Here is a 24,655-nt window from a genome sequence, read left to right on the forward strand (position 1 = left end):
CGGAGGAGGGCAGAGGATGTGAGGTGCGCTGAGGGAAGCACCCAGCTGCTCGCCGGAGAGGAGCGTCTATCTATAGCACGGGGAGATGAAAAGCATGGGGGGGGGGGGGGGGGGTAAAGAGGGAAACGACCTCCAGAGGGGGGGAGAAAGTGAGAGAGAGTGTGGGCTAGGCTCTACTGACACAACCTCAGCACTATCCCGCTGGATTGGAACAACAATGACATCATGCTTAGGCCCATCAGATGTAGCCCTTCTATAAACAGACAGAGTTAGACATGGAAGAAAATACCCATCAGGATTAAAGCTGATCACTAATGTATTTTTTTCTGATGTTTTTCTAACAAATTTGAGGCCTGTGTTATGTGACAGCAATCATCGCAAGAAAACAACCTAATGTGTCTCATTCATATTCTACACCCACTATAATTAATATCATACTCGGGTCTCGCCGCATTCAAGTGTCTCTCTATGGCCTTTTCTGGGTTCCATCAGTTTTAAAAGCCGTCTAAATCGATGACATAAAAACACACCAGGCTCAAGTTCACAGAGCTATTCCTGCCTCTTTCCATGGGAATATGCAGGCAAAGGGATCCAGCCATCGAGGTGTGTGTATGTCTGTCTGTCTGCGCGTGCGTGTACGAGTGCACCCATGCGTGCATTGTGTGTGTGAAAAGCTAGACCTGGAAAACGAGGTTACAAGTCACGTGTTTGTTTTGGCACTGGACTGGTATCCTTTTACAGACACTATCAAACTCAAGCTAAAAGGAAAGAGAAAATAGAGAAGCTTTATTGGAAGAGGCAACAAGAAAGAAATCGCAAGGGGAATAACCGCCCTCGTCCCGTTCCTAGTACTGGCTTTTCTTATTTTTTAGGCTTTTTCTGCCTTTATTTGATAGTGTACAGTAAGCTGACAGGTAATGGGGGAGAGAGATGGGGAGTGACACGCAGTGAAGGTCGTCGGGATTGGGAATCGAACCCGCAACACACTGTCAGGCTGGATTAGCAGCCTAGGTGCCCGGACCGCTAGACCGGCCCGGGCCCACTGTGTCTTTTCAAGACACAGATAAAAGCCTTATCATACTTTGCTGCGCTCTGACGGGCTGTGTGAAGCCCATCACACACCGTCTGCGACCGTCTGCGGTGCGACGCGTTGCCGCGCGGCGCCGCCTGGAAAATAGAACTGGTTCTATCGGCGCGCCAGGCGACGCGACGCGGTGGACGGAGCCGGTGTGCTATAGGTTCATTGAAAATAATGGAGGCCGGTGTGTGGTGGGCTTGAGCTGGTATATCTGCAATAGTTGGTGCGCAATAATAGCACGCAATTACGTATAAAACTGGCTTAAAGCCTAGACACATTCCACATGTCACTCAAACAAATAGAAAATTAATTAATAAAGTGTCATACGGCCGTCTGTGGATGGTGTTCATGCAGTTCTTGGTAAGGCACAATTACCATATAGACAGGATACCTTCATAGAAACCATGGCAAATTCACACACACAAATCAAAAACCTGTCCGATGATGAACCTTGTGAACCTAGTTGCACAACGGCTGAATATTGTTGTGGCGCAAAATCCGAACCAGAATTTGTCCAAAACCCTGTGCCAAGTTCCTAGACAGAAACAGACAGGAATGCTGCCATGACGCTCAGCGAGCAGGTTATTTTAGGACACAAGAAAGAGAGTGTGACTGTGGAAGAGAGAGACGGACGTGAGGATGCGGACAGATTACCTCGTAATCGATTGAAAACACATATCTAAACTCCAAAAACAATAAAACTAAATGCAATTTCTCATATAAAGCAGATGTAACAGTACACACTGTACTGTCTGGACACAACAAACATGTGTCCAGACACACACACACACACACACACACACACACACACACACACACACACACACACACAGCCAGGACACATCAGGGCGACTAAAACATATGAATAAATTGGATGACATAGATCCTAATCGTAATTATAATAGAACAATAGAGCACATGGGAGCCACTGTGCATGCCGTTCCAGAGTTTGATTTGAGTTGACAGTGGGCTGGTTTCCAAGTCTTTCTTCACCCCAGAAACTGAAGCATGAAGCAAAATGGATGCCGACCGCCTGGCTTATCGAGGCCAAGGGCAGCTCTTATTGGCTAATCCAGCGGTCAACATTCCGACCACTGGTGCTTACTGAAGAGCAAATCCAAACCGTGGCAACCTTTAGACAGAGGGGGGGAGAAAGAGCTCCCCTAAAGCCGTGCTTCTATTTCCTAGACCCACATGATGAGGTCATGAATATGAAATAATGTGCTCATCTGCGGCGCCCATCTGTGATCTGTGATGGTCACACACACACAGGCCTGCACCGCTTTGATCGAGAGACTCCCCTTTAATCCCGGAGGCAAGAACAGAAAAACAGGAAGCTACTTCAGTCCAAAACATTTAGAAAAATGTATAATTTTTTGTTTTTTTAAAGAGTCAGCGAGCACGGGAGAGGAGAGCAGAAAGAACCACTCCAAACACAAGCCAATGGGTAAAGCAAACCATAGGTTACGTGCCTGTGCATAATATAGCCTAAACCACTGGTTCTTAATGTGGTGGCTGCCCTCCGGGTACTACAAGGGGGTCGCCATGGACCCTTATGGGTGAGTGCACAAATGGAAACAAATGTCCACTTCAGTTTGTTAAATTAACATATATTATAGAATGTGTGGCCCTTAAAAAAAAAATCACATCCATGTGAAGTGAGGGGCGCTCTTGTCGTCATACATCATCCAATAAAAAATGTATATACTTCTTCATGAATTAATTTGTCAACTTATGTTATTATCTTTTAGCCATGATACAATGTTTTAAAAAAAGCATCTTTTCACCATGATCATGTAAGATGACAACTGAATTTATGTGATTGGTTAACCTATTTGCTCGTCTACATATGACGTACATTTTCCTTTCATTGTCAATGGCATTTGATGTTCGTGTTGCCACAAATTTACGTTATATTTCACTTCAAGCACATATGAGGCGTGACGGGACGAAAAGCTGTATATAGGAGGGGCTAGCTCCCCTCAAAAAAAAAGATTTTGAGATTTTTATCTTGGTCTGGAGGGGTGGGGGGATGATGGAGGGGTGGGGGGGGGGCGATGGAGCGCTGCCCAGCCATATCCATCCATGGCTGATGCATCAGCAGAACAACACAGACCAGAGGCTACAGGACGCTGTGGCATCAGGCACACGATGAGTCAGCTATGGAAGATCTGACGAAGGCCCATGTATCAATCTGCCCAAAAGGCCTGCCGACTGGCTCTTCTGATACCACAAAGCCACACACGCTTAACCCTAATGTTATTTAGTCTCAACTACTTGCAGTGAGTAGTTGTGGTGTATACACAAAATGCATGAAAATTGCTGAGGAGACGGGAACATGGTTCACCATCTGGAGCGCGGCTTATTAGTGGAATGCAAATGAGTCAAGCTTATAAGTGGAATAGAGTTTTGCGTGTGTGACTACACACATGATGGTGTGTGTGTGTGTGTGTGTGTGTGTGTGTGTGTGTGTGTGTGTGTGTGTGTGTGTGTGTGTGTGTGTATGGGGGGGGGGATGTGTGTGTTCTTACCTGTCCATCCTGACCAACATGCACCTGGTGGATTTGGAGATTACCCTGAGAAAGAAAGTGGAGATTGCGGTAAATTAAAACAGTCCGATGTCATAATCTCACATGCACAGGGACATTTGAATGCTCATATTCAAATCTCACAACACATTATGTCCTCACCATAACGGGGAGCACAGGCATATCAAATGTAACATCATTTTCTGGATTGTAAACAGATGGTGCTCACAACCAAACCTTTAGAGAACACAAATGGAAACACTGTGCAGTCTTTTGCATGGCATTTCCTCTGCATGCGCAGACCTGGCCACCTTGGAGCCCCACGTAATTGACCTGTGCAGGGTGCTAAACATGAAGACCAGTAGCTGCCACATGTAACCTTGCTGTCTTCAGTCTACAGCCCATTCCGAACATGAACCCCTGCCTGAACCCATCAACAATAACAAATGGTTTGTTAGTGGCAAACATGATGCGAGTATTGTTGTTACAGATTTGGACCATGCATTGTTTCACGGACAAGAGGACTCTGTTTACACTCCATTACAAGGGAATGGAAAGGATGCCTGCATGCAATACCCGAGTATGTGAAGTCAACGCTTCTGTCACTTCTGGCTATTATCAAGACTCCCGTAGCCCGCACCCACATACCGACACACACACAACCTAATGATGTGCCGAGATTAACAACCTCTCCGTTGCCTCACACTGAAATAAAAATGTCCACGTGAGAAAGGGCATCATTATAACCTCCATTTATCCTACTGTTGACTATTTTCAGACTTCTTTTCTCCATAATTGTATTACATGTACACTACACATACAGCGTCTGTATGTGTACGAGGAACGAGAGGCACAGTGATCTCTTAAATAAGTAATTTCCTTTCTGAGTGTGCTGAAACCAACAGCTTTGATGCGAGAGGCCCGTTCCTAATGAAAACACACTCTGTGACTGGCAGTTGGGAGAAGTGGGATTTTGTTGCTAAGCTTTGAACTCCAGAAAAACAAACAATATCATTGAGTAGGAAGCAGGGAAGGGGAGGGGGGCGTCGCTGGCCTCAGCCACAAAGAGCAGGAAAGGCTTTAGTCTTCTCTGCCTCCAATACTTGCTGTCTCTCTCACTCAATCGTGCTATTTCTTCTCGCGTTTAGTACACGGGGTAGGTAGATGAGAAAAATGCGCAGTCAATGTGACAACTGCATTTGCCCTGAAATGCCCGTCTTGCGATGTGCATCACATACATGCATGCATGTATGTGCACGTGCATCTGTGTGTGCATGACATGTTGTGCACAAACTGGCGCCTCAGAATAAATCTCTCTCTCCCCCACATCCTTTTAAAATCATTAACAATGATGCTGAGGCAGCACTTGGTGCGGTTTTGGAGTCGGACTCTCGCGGGTTTCGGCTGGCTGGCCGTGTCGATGTGTGCACAGCGAGGCTGTCTGGTGGGGGGGACACGAGCCATCTGGGCATTATGTGGAAACAAATGTAATAACCTCTGCACATGTACAAAGATATATAAACATTTGGGCACTCTTAATATAGAACATCTGCTCATGCGCAAGCTCCCTAATGACTTCAGAACTGTCAGCTATCGCTGGCGTGCCCCATTCCTCATTGGGATGACAGCGGCTGACAAGTAACCACGATGACTGACAAGACAGAAGCATGAAGGCAGATTAATACTTTCCATTTCTTCCTGGTTGGAAGAGAACACAGTTTGAGTCGAGCTGAACAGTTAATGGTGTTGTTAGGGTTTTCTTTTGTTTTCAATGTGGGTGAAGTACATTTTGACCCATCAATGAAATCACTGGAAATGGAAATGGGTTGAAAAGTTTGTAAAATAAAGGCAATCAGTTCTGAAGGGCTTGCATAGACGTGAAGTGACCCATCACTCAACACACAACGGGCATTGCTATTGCCAAGAGGAAGGCAATAAGCCGCAAAATAAGTCTGGTTGGAGCATGGTGCAAAATGACACCCTGTCACTGGGCTGTCAACACAAAGGTAATTTATACAGCCATACCCTCCAACATGCACAACACCCCACACCCACAGCCTTCCTTTTTGGAGACAACATTTCCTTAACCAGTAAGACACCCAAGGGCGAGATGCATCCGCCTCATTGACGGAAGACTGCTGGACGAGCACTGGCGCTTTGGCATGGGGGGGGTGAGATCAACATGGAATTAATTCTGTACTGGCCATATAAGGAGAATGTCTTGAGTGTACAGGGTTTGATGAGGTCAGATCAACATATGGAATGTCAGAACCGGTCAGCTCCATATATGGAGATCTAAGGGTGGTAGCGGGGACAATAGGGACATTCTCTTGAGTGTACAGGGTTTGATGAGGGCCGGGCCTTAATTTTCGGGCCTGTTGAGAACTCTAGTTCTGACATATATCCATATATAGAGACCTAAGGGTTTGAGGTCAGATGTAGAGTTGCTGACCATTATTGATGACATCTACAGGGCAGTGCTCTGTGGATTTGTCTATCCGCTATAGACGAATCCACACATGTACGCTATACATGTGTGGGGCCGGTAGTCATGTGATCTGTGATAAGTGAAATTAAGAAAAGAATAAAAAAATGATGCAAGGTGTTTTTATCTCTCTAAAACACACGCACGCACACACACACACACACACACTTGCCTCACTGTCCTGTGTGATCTGCACCTCCTCTCCTTGTGGCACATTGGCAATGTGCAGCTGACCCTGTGGAATCTGAGATAGAAACACAGAGAAGAATAAGACAAAGGTGAATGAATGTACGGTATGATCTTAATCTCCATGCATCCCCCATGCAGAGTGCAGGGTTCCAGACTAACTTTTATCACCAACGTCCCAGAACCGTCCCAAAATACAATTTGAATAGTCCCAAAGTAAATTACAGTCCCGGGAAAAAAACGTCCCAATGATAATTTGGGATAATTTATTTTACCCAGTGAATACAATCTAGATCAGTATAGTTTTGACAGTTTTGTATCTTCAAACTTCAAATTCCTTTTTCTCCAAAGCATAATTTCACACTTCCTCACCCAATATGAAATGGGTGAGGAACTTTGGACCAATAAAACACCACGATCTAGGTCCTAGGGCATTCACTTCTAGTCATTTTTACTAGGACTAGTTGCAGTGTCAGTCTGTTTTATGCAGCGCTGCTAGTCTCATACTGCCCGTCGGTGCGCACGTATGTGCTTTTTTAGTGCTAAAACTCCTCTTGTCCCGAAACCGGCCCAAATTAGATAAATGATAGACCAAAATACATAATTTATATTCCCCAGGACGTCGTTAATCTCGAGCCCTTGCAGGCTCGAATATATATATTTATATAATTATTTCTGTGCCCTAATTTCTCACATCAAGTCAGAGAATTCCATGCTAGAAGGCATTCTTACCTTTATTTGTAGTTGTTACGTCCCCACCAAAGAGGTCTAGGTGTTATTTAGCAAAATAATGCAAAAGTGCATAATTGGCCATTTCCCCTATTATAAGCCCTCATTGGGGGTTGGGTTTTTGTGCCAATTTGCTTATTTCCATCGAAATAAGTAGTAAAGTGTGCCGCTTGGGATATTATTTACATTATGAAGAGAGGATATATTTAAAAGAAATGACATTTGAGCGATGGAAATAAGCAAACACCATAATGCCCCCATTCAATTCAATTCATTGAGGGCTTATACTAGGGTAAATAGCACAATTTGCACAAAATAACACTTGGACCTCTTTGGTGGGGACGTACTGTCTGTAACAACTACAAATAAAGGTAAGAAAGCCTTCGATCATGGAATTCTCCTTTAAGGCCTACTTTATACTTTGGCAATTCAAACATAGGCAATCTACAAGCTCACAAGGTCTTGCATGGAGTCACGTTGTGAGCTTCTATATTTACTTTTTTTCAACAAAACAAAATGGCCAAAAGAGGGAAGCCAGGGTTAATGTGGTTAAGACATTGCTGTATGATTTTGTAAGCTAATATCAGCTAACATAATTAACAGTGTCATGTACGTGGCAGCTTTGCAGCACTGTCAGCACAGCAGAGAGGGGTCCTGGAGGCACCAATGAGTGTGCATATCGCCTGCCTTCAGATCCAGAACTTCATACAATAAACACAATTACTTTAACAATAGTGTTAATTATAACACTATGACAAGATAATCTAAGTGTATTTCTCCATGATGTGCTCTCTGCCCCACCAGCTGTGTGTATTCCTTCATTTATTGTTTGAATCTACAGTAAATATGTGAGAGAAAATCAAGCTGCTATTACTACGTTAGCAATAACATGCTGTGAGGTGAACTATGAACCCGATATCTGACAATTTAAATGCAGATTTTATGATCTCACGCAGACACCGCGCCAACTTCCAAACGCTGATGTATTCAATTTCCAACCCACAATAAAGATGGAATTCTCGATAGTCTTTACATATTAGCATCAGGCTAAATCTCTAAGAATAAGACCCAAAACAAACTGCCCAGGATTTAAGGTTGTCTATTGTGTGGCTGAGCAGTAGAACCAGTTACTTCCTGTTCGCCCAGTCATAATGCTGTGGGCCTGGCTCTGACTTCTGACCCTTGCAGCTGTACAAGGTCGTCCAATCCCCAAGCAGGAGCCACTCCTATGGTACACTGACATGAGTTGCACTATCGTCCTATAAAGTTGTGTACGTGTCTCGGCAGTGGGTGGTGAGATCTACCCCCATGCATTACAAGCCCTGCTCTCTAGGACCTTACCATGACAACAGCTTAAAAACAAGAGGAACATTAATAGCAAAAGAACAAAAAAATTAAGGCCACAGAAAGAAAGAAAATTTGATTTTCTGAAAAGGTTAAAGATTTATACCCTACATACTTAATCTCACTACAAATAGCAAAAATAGCTGAGCTATAAGCTCACAAGATGACGTGAAATTTCCATCTATAATGACATGCCAAAAAAAAGGGAAACTTGAATTTTCTTGAGAGAGTGAAGGAACGGAAAGCATCATCACAGCTAAAACACAGGCCATCCATTCAAACTCTCATAGTGTCATAAACAGCTCAGCAAAGATAGGTTATTGGCACTCACCACCTGAACCTGCCCATCCTCTCCAATCCGATGGATCTGGACTTGCTGATTGGCCAGGGAATAGTGTAGGGTTTGCTGGTTAGAAACCTCCATGTGAGTCGTATTCGTTTCAGCCGCTATGCCTGCTTCTACTTATGGAGACAAACATATAGGAATTAGGGATGGAAATGATCAATTAATTCATCAATTGATAGTTGATACGTTTTGATAACATTATCGATCGATTAATTTTCCTCAATGTCTAACATAAAAATCTACATTTGATATACAGAAATAATACAGTCAGCCCCGGTCCCTCCTCTCCCCCCTTAGTGCAGCACCAGAGTAATCTAGTAAGAGAGTGGCGACACTAGCATTGACTCCCATTGTAACAATGGAATGCGGAAGTGCTCATTCTATCTCAATGGGATAGTTCCAGCCATAGGAGCGATGTTTGGAACTATAGCCCACAGGCACCCGCTTTGCGGCGAGATCAAAGCTTGTCGCTACTCTCCTACTCTACACTCTGTGCAGCTCTACCTCACATCATTTGGAGCGACGCCCAACCGGAAGGGTTGACTCCCACTTCTAGACTTGAGCTAACACGTTAGCTCAGGCATTCACATATGAACCGTTCCTGGTTAATTTCTTTCGCCGACGAAAATGAAAGCCTAAGCATAAGCACACCTAACCTGTGCCACCCGTCCGCTCTCACTCTACGATCCTTGTTTAATTTCCGGGTTATTCAGTGAGGTGGACTGTTGTTGTGAGGACATTGATCGTTAGCCGTAGCTCATGCCCCTTAGCTCTCGTCATAAACAGTTACATGTCCGCAGCATGCGAGACAAAGTCACAAATGATTTACGGTCGTCGGGATGTGCGACAGCTCACCATGGACAGCGCTCGAAGCTTCAGAGAGTAAGTCTTTGAAAATCCTGTTATAATGGAGCAGGATTTAAAAATCCCATAGCTGTTGAGGACGGAAGCTCTCCATAGCAACCGGAGCAATGGTAAAAGGTACATTGACGGTCGCCGCTTTCATATATGGAGTATACAGTTGTCTACGAACATGTACATAGATGGCAGATGTCGTACCCTAGCCTAGGGGGTACGATTATAATTGTAGAAAGCGGAGAAAAAGTTAAGTTCAATCGACAAATTTCTTAACGGCGATTAATCGATTAACATCCCTAATAGCAATACAGTATGATGATGAGTATTATTCACTGTAAACTATTTCAGTGCAGAAACTATGTAAAGAGTAAGTAAAGATAAGTCCTCTGTGGTGAGATACAGGCAGACACTTGCATGCCTTCACACACCCACAAATGATTATTGTAAAAGCCTTCTTTTTTTTGGGGGGGGGGGGACTTGGCCAATTCCCAGGCCATCTGCTGGATGATGGCGTGTTTATACTTCATCAAACACGTCTAAATACACAACAAGGCCTCTCCAGCTAGACGTCCAAACACACTCGTGGCCTAGCAGACAAACACAACCTCCTGGCCTCAGTCTAAACACCCACAGTCAGCCTGGCAGTCTAAAACCTTTGCACCCATCGCCCTGCCACAAGCCCCGCCTACCGGCCCGGCAACTGTGAAGGTAGATAGGAGCGCTAGGTGACAGGAGAGCATGCACCGCACCCCGCAAGATAAACACATTCACGCCTTATGTATGTCTAAATGGAAGGCAATAAAAAGAGTATTTAGGGGAGGTGTGGCCTGAAGATGATTCAGTGAATGAGTTCTTTGGGGGAACTTCACAGTAAAATCCTCAGCGTTAATTTATTCTTTTTTTAATTTCCCGAAAGTGTACAAATGGAACCACATACACTCATACAGGATTCCCACAACCCCAGAGAGAAAGGCCGTCTGTCGACCATTTGTGAGACACAATGGAAAAACATGAGGCATGAACGGGATGACCAAAATTGACATATCAGTATCTCTCATGCATTACTCTTGTGGTGAACTGCTGTTCCTCCTCCTCATCCTTCAGCATTGCATTGAGTAAATAATCCCCAGTGCAATCGTTTGCCAGAGAGAAAGAAGCTACAGCCAGGTGGCTTGTGGAGACTACAGCTGTCGGTGTGAGCGCTCTTCACCGGTCCACTGATAAATGATGTATTTTTTTTAAAGGCACAAGATTCCCCCTCTTTCCGGTCCATTAGCGTGTTCTCTGATTAAGGGGAGTGTGGGGTTGAGTGGGTGCTTGAGAAAATGCATGTGTGTAGTGTATGTCGTCGGAACTGGTGTTTGCATTGTCCACTTCTGGGCGTGTGTGGCCGGGCCAGGGGCCTGACAGTTCACCCCTGATGTGTGCTCACAGGATATTTGGGTTTCCCCTGCAGTCTCACTCTCCCTGGTCAGAGGTGAAGGGTGATGGATCACTGAGAGGGGAGGACAGCAGGCCGCTGTTGTGTGCAGATTACAACCATCTGCAACAATACAAACTGCATCTGCATTGGAATTGAACTGCCTTCTAAAAATGTGTGTGTGTGTGTGTGTGTGTGTGTGTGTGCGTGCGTGCGTGCGTGCGTGCGTGCGTGCGTGCGTGTGTGATGGTGGCCCCTGGCAGGCATTTTCAAAGCAATCTACCCTTTGCCACAGTATAGGCACAAACCAACGAACCCTCTGTACACCTGTATCACACTGGAATTGAATGCGGTAGCAAAACTTGGGTGACACATGATGTCACCCAATGTTATGCACACACTTCCACTAGCTTGACTAAATAAATAAATATCGTGGGAGTGTGCTTATGTTTGCTATTTGTGTTACAGGCATGATACCTGTGCCTGTTGCACGAGGCGTACGTTTGGAGAAGCTCTTGACGGCCAGACTTTGACCGCGCTGCTTGCGTCTCCAGGCAGTGCGACACTTGGAGTCGATGCTCTGCTTGATGCGGTACCAGTCGGACTCGCTGATGCCAAACTTGTAGAACAAGTGACCTGTGGGGACAAGAAGGGTCAAAGGTCAACATGTGGAACATGCCCCCCTTCTCCTCCTGAAACATACGCAGTGTGCGGAACAGCACTGACTTGAGAGTCTGTCTATGAAAGTGTTAATAGCTGTCGGGTGCAACCGACCTGACAGTTCATTTCTACATCAGCTCAAGGGGCGGCTAGAGCCTGAGGGTACGAAAGAAGACAGAAAGGCGGGGAGTGGTACAGACAGGCAGCGGTTAGTGTCACACTCCCCTACACACTCGACGGAACCTGTGTGGGCAGGCAGGACAGGTGCGTATTCACTCCTCTCTCTTACAGGAACGAGGCACGAGTCACATGGAAGTCACCCAGCCCTAATCCAGTCTTCACATACCTCAATGTCAAGCCGTATCTGCCTCTAATAATAACACGTGCACATACATCCACACAGCTGAGGGGAAACGTGGGTAGCATAGCAATTGTAGTTGTAACTATGTACATAAACTGGCACATTAGAATAGACAAGTATGCATCACCACTTTACAGGAAAATGCTCGACAGAACTTCTTTTCCTTGATTCCATTTCATAATCATTCCAGCAGAGGGTCTACGGTCAACTCCTAGATCTCATCTTTTTCATCCTCATAGATCTCATCTTTTTGCACAAGAATAAGCACCTTCTTAAGCATATACTGTATCGCCACAGAACTCCCGTCAAAATAACCCTCTGCCACGTCCCCCGATTCGGGAAAATATGCATCAAAGAGCTTGATGAATTAAGAATGGCCCCGTTAGGAAAACAGTGACCAACATATGCTTGTCATTTAGAGTTTGGTATGTAATAAAATGTGTTACACATTAATGCATGTTTGCAATGATGAATGTGTGTTGTTGTAACCTGCCCTGCAGATTGCAGCCCATATTTGTGCACAATTCTGTGGAGCTATGCGGCACGGGTCAGTGTCTCTGATAGGCGGTAATACACTGATTCGTAATGGGGATGAGGGTTGAAATGTGGAACGGGTGAAGTTCAGGTTTCATACCAGAGGGTTCAGGAAATGCTGTGGGGAGAAGAGGAGGGGTCTATATCCTGGCTCACTGAACTCCATTAAGAACATTTAGATGATCAAGATAGCCTGATTAGTAGTGGTGCACGATATTGATTTTTTGAAACCGATACCGATATCGAGAACTTCTTGCTTCAAAAAGACCGATACCGATACGATAACCGATAATAAAAATATATAGACATGAATAAAAAATACATATTAGTGAGTAACGGTACATGTAACACAGCTTTGACCTAAGCAATTACAGTATAGTAGGCTATATCAGTGGTTCCCAAAGTGGGGTTCGGGGACCCCCGGCCCCAGGGGTACCTGAGGGAGTTCCAGGGGGTCCCCAGCTAAATTATATAGTTAGGAACCAAATGGACCCTTATGGGTCTGTAACTCTGAGTGTACAAATGGAACATTTCCAGTTGTATACTCTCAGAGTAAAAATAACATTGATTTTACAATATAAATTGGGAGTCACAGAGCAAATTGTGATTGGCCAGATGACGTATGATGATAAGAGTGCCCCTCACTTCACACAGGTGTGAATTTTTTTAAATGAATAAAAACAACAATATAATGTCTGTGAATGTCTGTGTGTGTCCGGTCAGTTGGCCTCAAAACTTTTCCATGTCAAGGAGCCAAGGACCCCAAATTGTTAGCCCACAGACACCCATTTGAAAATATATGCCAGGGCTCTAGCAGTGATTCTCATCATTTTTATTTCAAGGACACCCAGTTTGACATGCATTAGGCTACTACTGACCCCCCATTTAATGCCATTTACATAAGGGACCTCAATTTATAATTTTTTATTTATATCGTGAAATCAATGTCAACTCTGAGAGGGTACAAATGGAACCAAATGGACCTGTAAGGGTCAATTTCGTTCCATTTGTAAACTCTGACTCCCCGGATCCCACTTTGAGAACCACTATTGTCTGTGTGTGTGTGCGTGTGTAAACACAAATACAACACTATCCAAGTTCCAGTGATAGACGTTGTTGTTAGCATATAAGTCATTAGCATGGTCTGTAGCATCATGTAGCCAAACAGCTACTACTTCTACATTTCTCAACCAAAACGGTCGCGTCGCGTTTCACAATGCTACACAACTGGAGCAAATTAATAAACTACAACCGGTAACGAGTGACACGCATTCAACAGCGCGATGAATGAACGAGCACCAATACGCGCTCGTCAGCTGCTCAGCTCAGAGCCAGACAGTCACCGTTCGTATGAATGCGAGTCAGTGAGTGAAATGAGAGAGGGGAGAGAGAGAGGAGAAGCAGGCGGGGCTATTAGCCTGCTATGGAACTACACACTGCAACAGACAGAGTGGAGAAGCGTCTCTCTCTCGCTCGTCTCAGCCGTTCCTCCGGAGAGATTGGCGACTCGGGGAGCGTTTGGGCGCACCACAGAAATGATTGGTAGTCCCATAGTTGCTACCAACTATATTTTTTATGTCTCACAGATAAAATTTCAGGCGCATTTGCGTCCAAAATGATCGCAATTTCGAGCCCATATAAAGTATATTATCGGCGCTATTATAACGTTATCGAATTTATCGGGATGACGTCATAATTGCTAATATCGGGTCGAAATTTATCGGGACGATAATTATCGTGCATCCCTACTGATTAGTGGTGGTTATTGAACACTTCCCCAGCAATTATCAGTTGGTTTTCTTGGCTGAGAAGTTGGAAAGCTGGTCAAATTGCTCAGAGATACTTGATGACATCCGTTATGAAACCGTCTGCATAATGCTTTATGTATATGAAAGATCAAAATGCATTTCTGGGAATTAGTTCCTAAGCAAGAGCATAAGGGATACAACAGAATATGACCTCTAAATGTAGACTTGTTCATGATGTAAGGTTGCGTTTAGCACATCTTAGCATATAAAGTCTATCACAAAAACATTGATAACTTTATGCTACGTGTCCACCAAACTGTTTTTTTATTTTTCTCAACACCCAGTTGAAAAGGTTTAAACTCTCAGCGACTAGATAAAAGTACCAGATGTGCACACGCAAGCACAGAATACAAGCAGAGTGCCTTGTCATGCTGTTGGCGTATCTAGCACAGCGTAATTATGCATCGCCCCCAATTCAAAACAATTCAAAACATATGTTGCACACAGGAAAAAGAAACTCTGTGACATAGACCCTGTCATTCTTTTTCCAATGTGGGCATAGTCCAGTGACCAGTAGTTTAAAAGTGAACATAGAATGATGTATGTAGTAGTCAGTGGCAGCAGGTCAGGCCTAAAGCCTGATTCATATTTTGTCATATGACAGAGGACAAATCAAACACAAGTTGGTGGCATGCATGGCGACACTCACAGCGAATGCCATAGATCATCAGCGGGTCCAGCTGCTTCTTCCCGTGTTTGCCCTGTCCGGAGAGGTTGGACATGGCTTGGACCTCCCGGTGAAACAGGTAGTCCAGCAGTGTCAGTGCCATCTTCTCCGCCGTACGGCAGTTGGTGGTGATATGGAGCATGTCGGCTGGTGATACGGGACACCGCACACGCATCTCTGGGTTGTTCTCGTCTCCCAGCCAGGTGCCTGATGGGTAGTCATCTACAGAGGGCAAAAAGGAGGAATTGCATGTTAAAACACAGCTGTGGAACGGGGCTGCACGATATGGACAAAAATTAATATCACGATACTGTATATGGCAGATATCTCGATACGATACGACATAATTCATATCACGATATATATGGCAGATATCTCGATATCGATACGATAAAATATATCGTGCAGCAACATATTATCTTAATGGGCGTGGCTAGCGATTCAGGGCTGGAGCCAGGCTACAACAGGACAGAGGGACAAACGGAATGATGGTTTATTTTCCGAGGGGCACAGGCTAAAACAGGCTTTAGAAGTGGACGATATATCTATATCGTGATACCGTTGCCTTGTTGCGATACTGATATTGTGCATGTTCATACCTCGATAACGATACGATAACAATATATTGTGCAGCCCATTCCCTTGCTAATGCTATTAGCATGAACTTCAATTATATATAGTATATACTGTACATCACAAACGTGGTCTATCCACATTCGGCAGATAAGAGCATGCATTCACAGGTCATACAATACCACACTAGCACTCAATGTATTCTGTGACCTCATATAATGCCACAGCACACCCATGTGGTAGTAAAGGAGATAAACAACTTGTGTGGTACTGAAGATATGTGGAGGCACGTCTGAGGCTCTATGTTACATTTGTTGCAGTGAACATGTAGGGTTCAGATGTGGTGAGCTAAAGCTGACTGGATTCTGGTGTCTGGTAACTCAGACCTCCAAATAAAAAGAAACGGATCCTATTCAAAACAATCCACAACAAGTCAGAAACAAAACAGTAACAAAATATACAGGCTTAGTCAGGCTATACTCAATTAGGCATGAGTTATTGTTCCCCAGGCCTGACATCAGCCACTGAACAAGCTACCACATTCACTGATACATTCAAGTGCACGCAGTTACACAGTTGAGTCTGCTTTTTTTATTCAATATGCAGACCTTATGAAACAGTCACGAAAGGCCTACACAAGAAAGGGAGAAAAAATGTATTACAGAGAAAATCACTTATGTCTATGTGCACACGTGCGTGCGTGCATGCGTGTGTGTGAAGTCACACCTTCTGAGTTGAGGGTGATGAGAGTGACATTCTGGCTGCTTTGTCCACTTTGGCCACCATTGGAAACAGTATCACTTGTCTCAGAGCCACTCTCTTGGTCATCTTGATTCTCGTCAGGCACCCGCACTTTCACAAGGATGGTGTTTTGCCGCCGCCCGCTTGCCGTACTGAAACACACGCAAACACACACTGACTGGGACCAGCAAGATTTTGGGCTGTAAGCCACAGATATGAGTTCAGCAATTATGTCAGCAGGTCTCGAAGTTGTAGCCATTTTTATCAAATATGCACATCTGTGCGATCTTGAAATATAATTGGGAGCGTTTTTGCATGTGCGACCTTTTGTTTCCAGTTTAATGTTCTTTGTCTCACTCTATTTGTAGGAAATAGGTGCTACGTATGTAGTGTGGGGATAGTTTACTCATTGGCACACAATACATACATGATTGGCACAAAGTCGCGGAGATGTCGCCAAACCCTGCTGCGCTGACATTGACATTCCAATGTTTTCTGTGCAATCTTAATTAGCGACAGCTCGAGATTAATTTCCCCTGTCTTCAACCTCTCTTTCCCATAAAGTTTCTACTGTGTTGATTTCCTATGCTGTTAATTTGCCTCAGATGCAATGCATTTCCAAACAGCATTCGTGCTGTTTTCTGGCCATTCCTAATGAAAGTCAAGCCAAATCGTACTAGGGAGAGATTGAAAGAGCCCAATGTTAATTTACCTTTGGCCAGAACACATCTTATATTTGTCAATGAAAACTGTTTTTGAGGCTCTGCACACTAGTGCTACCAGTACCAAGTTAAAAAAGGAAAGAAAAGTACATTTCAAGTGTAAGTTGCAGTTATGGTTCTATTTTTTCTATTGTCTATAAAGTGTCATTATGTAACAACATAAAAGCGTGAATGTGAATCACTGACTTGCTGAGAAGGTTCTCCAGTGGTGTGTCCTCGTGGACCGGCCCCTTTGGACGGTCACTGCTCACTATCACATTTGTCTGTGGAACAACACTGCAGGAAGACAGAAACAATATGAACAAATGTGGAGTACATTGATGGCTAATGCTTTCTTTTCCATTTCTGTTATTGCAGAATTGCAACATCAACCAATAAAAGATGTGCAATTACTCTGCCAAGAATTGATCCATCTGCTAATGTGTTTTGTCATTTAGTGGCATTCTCAGTCTGATCCCTTGGTCAATAAGCTTTGAGCTTCAGCCTATGCCTTTTCGATCAACTATAAGAGAATGTGAATATTTTAGGTAATGATTTATGTTATACTGTTGAATTGATCAAAATAAACTAAACTAAACTAAGGAAAACACAGGTGCAACGTGTACTGTCATGCAGCTAACACCACGGAGCTCACCAGCGCACTTTGTTCCAGGTCTGAGTTGCTCCCAGGGGAGATCCTGCCACCATGGGGACTTGGATGGGACTCTGGCCTTTAGTGGTGGAAACCATGCAGTCCAACTTGCGTCCCAGGGCCTTACAGGTGGCCTCGACTGCCTGCAGCTTGGCCTCAATGCTCTCCAGTCGTTGACAGATGGTTGAGTTGATGGAGAACAACAGGTTCTGGAATAACACAAAGTATGATTACTCATTTATTACCACTCTCATCTGTATGTCTGTATAGAAGACGCCTATTGGGCAATTAGGCTTGCAAACTTCGACTCGGTGGTCTCAAACATCTTGAGACCACCAGATATCCGCCATGTGTTGCGTCAGCTTCAAAAACTACTTGGAAAAGTTGAACAGTGATTCACAAAAGCGACAAATTGTGTTTAATAAATGGTGCTGACTGCTGATCCGTACGAACATCCAAAGAGTGGAGCTTCAACCGTGATCTGCTGCATCCCGGTAGAAGAGAATGATATTATGGATATTTAGTCTGCGGTGTAATGGTGGGAGAATAGTTGTTTGAATAGTTGTGTGAACCTGTTTTATAATAACATTATTGCTAAACACTGTGGAGCAGAGCGGAGCAGAGATGTGTGCAGACTTCCCAACTTTTTACCCTGTTACTACCTTTAGTCTGTGAACATACATGCATCCTGCACAGCAGAAATAATTCATTTGCATAGCACTTTTCAACCATATTATCCCTGCGGTCCCTATTACAACAAATAAAACACACAAGATGACATTGCATCACAATGTGATGCTTGTAGATCTACTATCTAATATATATGCGAGAACCCGTACCCATACTCAGAGACACACCCCAAGGCAGAAAACCAAAGCCACGAACAGCTACGTCGCTACTGCACACACTACACTCACGCACACTCACTTCTCACACACACTCACACGGGCAGTGACTTCACACACTTACCCTTCGCAGTCTCTTCGCAGTGTGTGAAAGCGATCTCCTCTTTACACGGCCCACGACAACCCCAACGCAGACCACCAGCCAAATACACTTTTCATTGTCACTAACACTGGCTCCCTTCCACACTCGCGCCGGCAATGCATTTGTTTAATACACACATTAAAGTATTAAAGTACCCACACCCCCCAGGCAACAGTCTACGCTGTTGCCACAACACGCCGAGAAACTAGGAATTTAACCACGCTACTTACATACACTGCAACTCGCTTACAATTCGCAAACCTGGCAACACTGCCCTCTCTTACCAGCCCCGCCCCCACACTAGCTTGACAATGTCATCTCGCGCAGCACAGAATCTGATCTTGCGCAGGACATTGATGAGAGAAAGAAGGAAGGGGAGAAATTATACGATCGCTATTTTGCTTATTCCATCTAAATCTCTTTGTTTACAAAAAAAATGACTCGACGATTCCCTTAGTTACATCAACATTGTTCATTGTCATTAATTGGATTGGGCCGAAATATCCCCATTACACCGAGCACTTTGCCTACTTTCGCCAGACAGCCAACTGCCCAGTACACTGCCCTGACGTGCACACACACACACACACACACACACACACACACACACACACACACACCAACATGCGACTCATTAAATAACTCTATTTCTCCGCACGCGCGCACACAACATTATTCACGTGAAATGCGTCACGCCAATATTGAGATAGGCTACCAATATGTGGGTATAGCCTACACGGAATTACCGACGGAGTGTATATATACACACACACACACACACACACACACACACACACACACACACAGTCCCGGCTCCCCAAGAAATAGATTAGAATTTATAGATGCGCGATTACATAACAGCTGTGCGTCATTATAGCCACACACGTCTCTAACTTGCGGTCACAGTCGCGATACTTTTCAGTTGTGTGGTACTTTTAGATTGATTTAACTGTAACAGAAAGATCCCATCTCCCAGTCACGGAGCTGCAACAAACAGCAACTGGTCGTTTCTGACCAGTGTTGCCAAATAAGCGATTAGTAAGTAATGTAATTTAATTTATCAGCGATTTTGGGATTATTTTTGTAGATTGAAAAAATATTGGGCCTCCTTTGCTCTTGCCATGACAATGTTTGAGAACCACTGCTCTAAAACAATATTAGACAAAGTTTGAGCCACAAACACATTGCTCTCTCTCTCTCTCTCTCTCTCTCTCTCTCTCTCTCTCTTCTCCTTTTGTATAAATTAAATAGGCCTATTCATGATTCTGCTTATAGAGAAGCAGCCTATGTTAGTTTGTTTTATGGACTTGAGAGCTACTTTCAAAACGACCAGCTCAACATACCCACCAAATAAAACTATCATCCCATTGCTGAAAATAGTGAAAAAATGTAATTGAGGGGCCTTTCATATAGGCTACATATAAGACAAACGCACATGGAATGGGAAATAGAGGGGGGGAAATGCAAATCGTAGGCTTTTATTTTTGTTGGTATTTGACTTTGCTACTGATGATTGTAAGCAACAACAAGTATTGCATTGTGTGTTTGAGCTGACAGGCCCTTTTTTATGTCAATCACTCAAGTAATCTCAGGTCATCTAAAGCGGAAGATGCAAAAATCGTTTTTTATATTAAAATTATATATATTTTTAGTGCCATGTCATGTGGTCTACCTGCAAAGCCTTTGTAGATTGTGATCTACCATTTGGGCACCACTTAACGTCAGATCAGGGGTTTTTGTCGGCCAGCGCCAAAAATGCTCCCCGAAAGCATAATCGCAGCAAATACCGGGCAGTGTGTACGAGCCTTAACATGTTGACTACACTACACTACACATAATAACTAATAACCCGTTTTCAGCTTAAAGCAATTATATTTCATTGAAGCAACTCCTTAGCATTGTTTTCATACCATGGATGTGATAAGAAAATGTATCAAACATAATTAAGGGAAATATTAAATAGTATCGGGTGTACCAGTTGGGGCTTTTCTTTTTCTCCAATGGGGCAATACATTGATTAAACAAACGTTTGATTGATTGAGTTGTACAATGTTATACAACCCTAAACTACTTTTAGAATACACTACACAATACAATACAAATTTACAACATATAATATTGGCCAATATGTCAAATATGTCAATATTAGGCCTACATATAATGGCATTGAATGGAAGCGGACCATTTGTAACACATGTTACAAATGACCCGCTTTTGCAAGTTTTCTTTGCAGTTGCTTACAGACCAGAATGAACGTGAATTCCGTCTAAACACGATGCAAACTAATGAAGAACATAAGCATGAACACATCCATGTGGATTTTTATTCACCAACACCAAAGACAAAAATTGTAGCACACATATACTCCAGGTGTAAAATTATACGCATTTTGAAGGTAAACACTTCAAACTTCCTGGCCACGTAGAGTACGTTGCTGTACACATACTGACGTGATGGCGTCATGGTGGCGTTGACCAATCAAGAGATAACGTCCATGTTACAACCGTGAAGCGTTACAACCTTGGCGGCTCTCCCCTACATTTGTTACTAACATTAGGTTGTGGCGAAGTAGAAACGTGGCGAGCAGATAGTGTGTTTTGGACAAACAGTCTAGGTATTGGTGTTGATTTGGGTCAACTGGACAAACAGCGTGGTGTTGTTTTGTGTCTGTGTTTGTGTTGGAGCACCTCAGTGTGGCCGTACAGGTCATGTGCAACCTCTTCCACAGAGAGATGGAGACACTAAATCTCAGCTGGACAAACATGTTTGCATGCATGCATCGCTGCCTTGCATGCTGTGTGCTACTGTTGAGTCTGTCACTTACTTTGACTGATTTATGGCATTGTCTTTGATATGTATATGGAGAGAAATATCTATCAGTCTTTCTGTTAAAATCCAACTATGTTAATTTAAGAACTCTGGGCATATAGGTCATTGTTTATTCACTGTGCACACGTGTAGCCTATTGTATGTCAGACTGTATGTCTGTCCCACAGTCACAATCCTTTAGTACTTAGGCTGTGGAAATATTCAGGACAAAACAATGGTACATTTCCAATAACCCATTCGTTACTACATGTGGAGTCAACTCCCGCCATTTATTTCTTCCCATAGTGCGTGGCGAACTCGCTCTGGGATGAGTGCGCGCGTAGCGCGCACGAAATTCTAGTTTGTAATATAGCCAAAGTATAAAATACGGCTCAAGTGGTTAAATAGCATGATTTATAAATTTAATTTTAAATGAAACAAAAAAATGGTCAAATTGCAAAAGTAAAAAACAAAAATAAGGAAGAAAAGTAAGCAATTTTAAATATGCTAATGTTGGGGAGGGGGGGGGGGGATTTTGAGAATAATAAAATAACATAATTTCTTTGATGGGAAGGTGGTTAAAATCAGTGACATACCTTAATAGACGTCATATCCTGGCCGTTGCTGTTCTCCTGGTTCTTGTTCGCTTGGTTGTTGCTCAACTTTCTTCGTTTCTTCTGAGGTTTATCGTCCTCATCGTCATGATTGTCCAACATGTCTGACAGAAATCCAGTTAAAAAACTAAACCCGGTCACACAGGATACGTTTTGTCACCGCTAGTAAATCTTGACCCATACATCTTTTCTTTACAACATTGTATTTTGTGTATTTCAGAGAGATCTTACCTGATTGCTCAGCCTGGCCAAAGTCCTCCACTGTTATTTGCACAATTTCATCCAGATCTTGTTCAGACATCATTCACACCTGAAATAACAATAAACGGCATACATTTTAAAATGGGGTGCACACGCAGATTAGACACACCAACGGACCGAAGAAACAACGGTTGGACATGTGGTCGAACATGTGCTGCTCCCGTGCTTGCGGTTAGGGTTTGAGGTAAGTTGTCGGTCTAATGACAGTCGGACCACTGCCGAGCCCTCATAAATAAGTGTATTTTAGACTCCCTTGTGAATAGAGCTTGAGTGACTACAGGGGCTACAGGTTCATTGACATACATTAATTATGAGTGAACTTCATATTTTTCCACAGTACCATTCAAATTCTAAACTATTAACGTCACATACTTTAAGTTGACAACTCTTGTGTGTTTATTGTGCAAATTCTATGACTATGCTATTAGTTCTGCTACTTCTGTAACTGCTTCTACATCACATTGGAATAAGGATCCAGTATAAACCAGACCGGCAACATCATTAAACAAACATATCTATAACCAACTACTACCTCCATGTGAGTGAATGCAACACATTGCACTCTCTCACACCCTAAGGTTCGGGGCAAGTTCACACAGTTCAGTCATTGGTTAGAAGGAAATGTATCATGAAAATGATATATTGTGGCCCACAAAATAGTTCTACAATGTTCTACAAAAGACAAGATCTGGCTCACAGGAAAAGTACATTCGTCATATTTTATCTAAACAGATGTTCAGTCTTGTAGTTGGAATAATCTATTAGTGTCTCTGTCTGGGAGGGGAAAACCATGACCATGTGGTATTTATCAGGAAATTGAATGCAATTCAAAATATTTTATTTTATTTTTCATGTCATTGCAATCACTGGTCAAGAAACCTTTCTAATAACTAAAATCAATCAACCATCAATCAACTTTATTTGTTCAGACTCAAGGTCCTATAACAACAGACAACATAAAACACTACATACAGAGAGAAACACCCCTAACCCATAAAAACATAATTTTACAATAAACATTCATACAAGTGCTTCCAAAAAGCAGACCGGTACCTGGTGCTACTAAAGATTGAACTATGCCCGCATATAGCACTGCACATCAGTGGTCTCACTTTCACTGCAATGAACCTTTCTCAAAACTAAAGATTGAACTGTGCCCGCATATAGCACTGCACATCAGTGGTCTCACTTTCACTGCAATGCAAATGTGGATGATTACCAGGGGGAACTTCGGAGAGTTCAATTTGGAAACAGTATTCCAGTCAAGTCAAAAATATATTTAGATTTATATCTACTATACTATCTACTGTATATATTATATTTCAAATAGTATACACTACTGGAAATTCATGTTTTTTGTTGTTTTTGATCTTTTTTATTTAAAGTTTTCTGGCAACACATCACAAGTGAGAAAAATGGAGTCACACAATAAAGTCTAAACTCTCATTTCACACCATAGAACAGTGTAACACCCGGGCGTTAGGCAGTATGCACATATGTGACTAAATTTGACATATTGGTTGTTCAGTTTGACCCACCAGTTTTGGAGATATGGCTTATAGAGTAATGTCCTGCAGAAAACAGCAAGTTGAGAAAACAGGCTTGAAAGGTTCACTTCTGTGGTCTCTAACATTACACCTAGCTACATGTTTGGGCATTTATTTCATATTTACATGACGATTTCATCTCTGACACTTATTTCAGACATGCTAGTATGTGAAGAGTCTGCCTGTGCTATTATGTCACATATGATCCCTTGTGTTTGAGAATCTACACATGGGGACGAGGACGACTGAGTGGTTAAAGGCGCTGCCTGGAAAACAGAATGTTCATGTCCCTGAGCAAGACACTTCAGGTGTTGAGTGACACTAATGGTTGCCCACCTGCCCCTGGGTAAATAAAACTTTCGGGCAGGTGAAGTTTGATATCAGGTTGCCCGACCGGGCAAGTGCTCGTTTGAGAGTGGACAGAAACGTCTAAATACACCTGAACATGGCCAGAGCACTCTGTCTTCTGGTCTGTGTAATTGTAGGATAGGTAAATGCAGAGGGGAATGTGCAAATATATAGCAATAACCCAAAAGTGGGGACAGAATTATAATATTATAACCAGTAATGTCCCCTACACACGTCTTTTTTTAAAGGCGCAGTGAAACGGAAATGGTGAACAACATGAAAATGGTGTTTCCACATGAAACACCGGTCTGAAGTTTCTGAACCAATCAGAGTGTCGCATCCCTTCAGGCGATGGGACGGTAGCTAGGGACGGTGGCTAATGCTATGCGCAACAGCGTGGTGTTGTTTGTTTATAAATC

At 43.3% G+C, this 24,655-nt stretch overlaps 1 protein-coding gene across 4 annotated transcripts in view; it reads right to left on the reverse strand.

Annotated features, from left to right (window-relative positions):
• Positions 1-24,655, reverse strand: part of banp (BTG3 associated nuclear protein) — a 46,850-nt gene that overhangs the window by 19,724 nt on the left and 2,471 nt on the right. Inside the window, exons 2-11 of one of the 4 annotated variants that reach the window (XM_080761774.1) lie at positions 22,312-22,390; positions 22,063-22,184; positions 17,675-17,880; positions 17,227-17,316; positions 16,304-16,470; positions 14,987-15,226; positions 11,476-11,610; positions 8,682-8,809; positions 6,264-6,335; positions 3,610-3,654 (exon numbers count right to left, since the gene is read on the reverse strand). In XM_080761774.1, the coding sequence (XP_080617900.1) occupies positions 3,610-3,654; positions 6,264-6,335; positions 8,682-8,809; positions 11,476-11,610; positions 14,987-15,226; positions 16,304-16,470; positions 17,227-17,316; positions 17,675-17,880; positions 22,063-22,184; positions 22,312-22,384 (1,278 nt within the window). In that variant the 5' untranslated portion in view covers positions 22,385-22,390. Of the gene's footprint in view, positions 1-3,609; positions 3,655-6,263; positions 6,336-8,681; positions 8,813-11,451; positions 11,611-14,986; positions 15,227-16,303; positions 16,471-17,226; positions 17,317-17,674; positions 17,881-22,062; positions 22,185-22,311; positions 22,391-24,655 lie in introns of all 4 variants that reach the window. The other 3 variants (XM_080761773.1, XM_080761772.1, XM_080761771.1) reach the window with 3 other exon arrangements.

Source organism: Protomyctophum bolini, assembly GCF_963924005.1.
Source record: "Protomyctophum bolini genome assembly, chromosome: 4".
Classification (NCBI taxonomy): Eukaryota; Metazoa; Chordata; class Actinopteri; order Myctophiformes; family Myctophidae; genus Protomyctophum; species Protomyctophum bolini.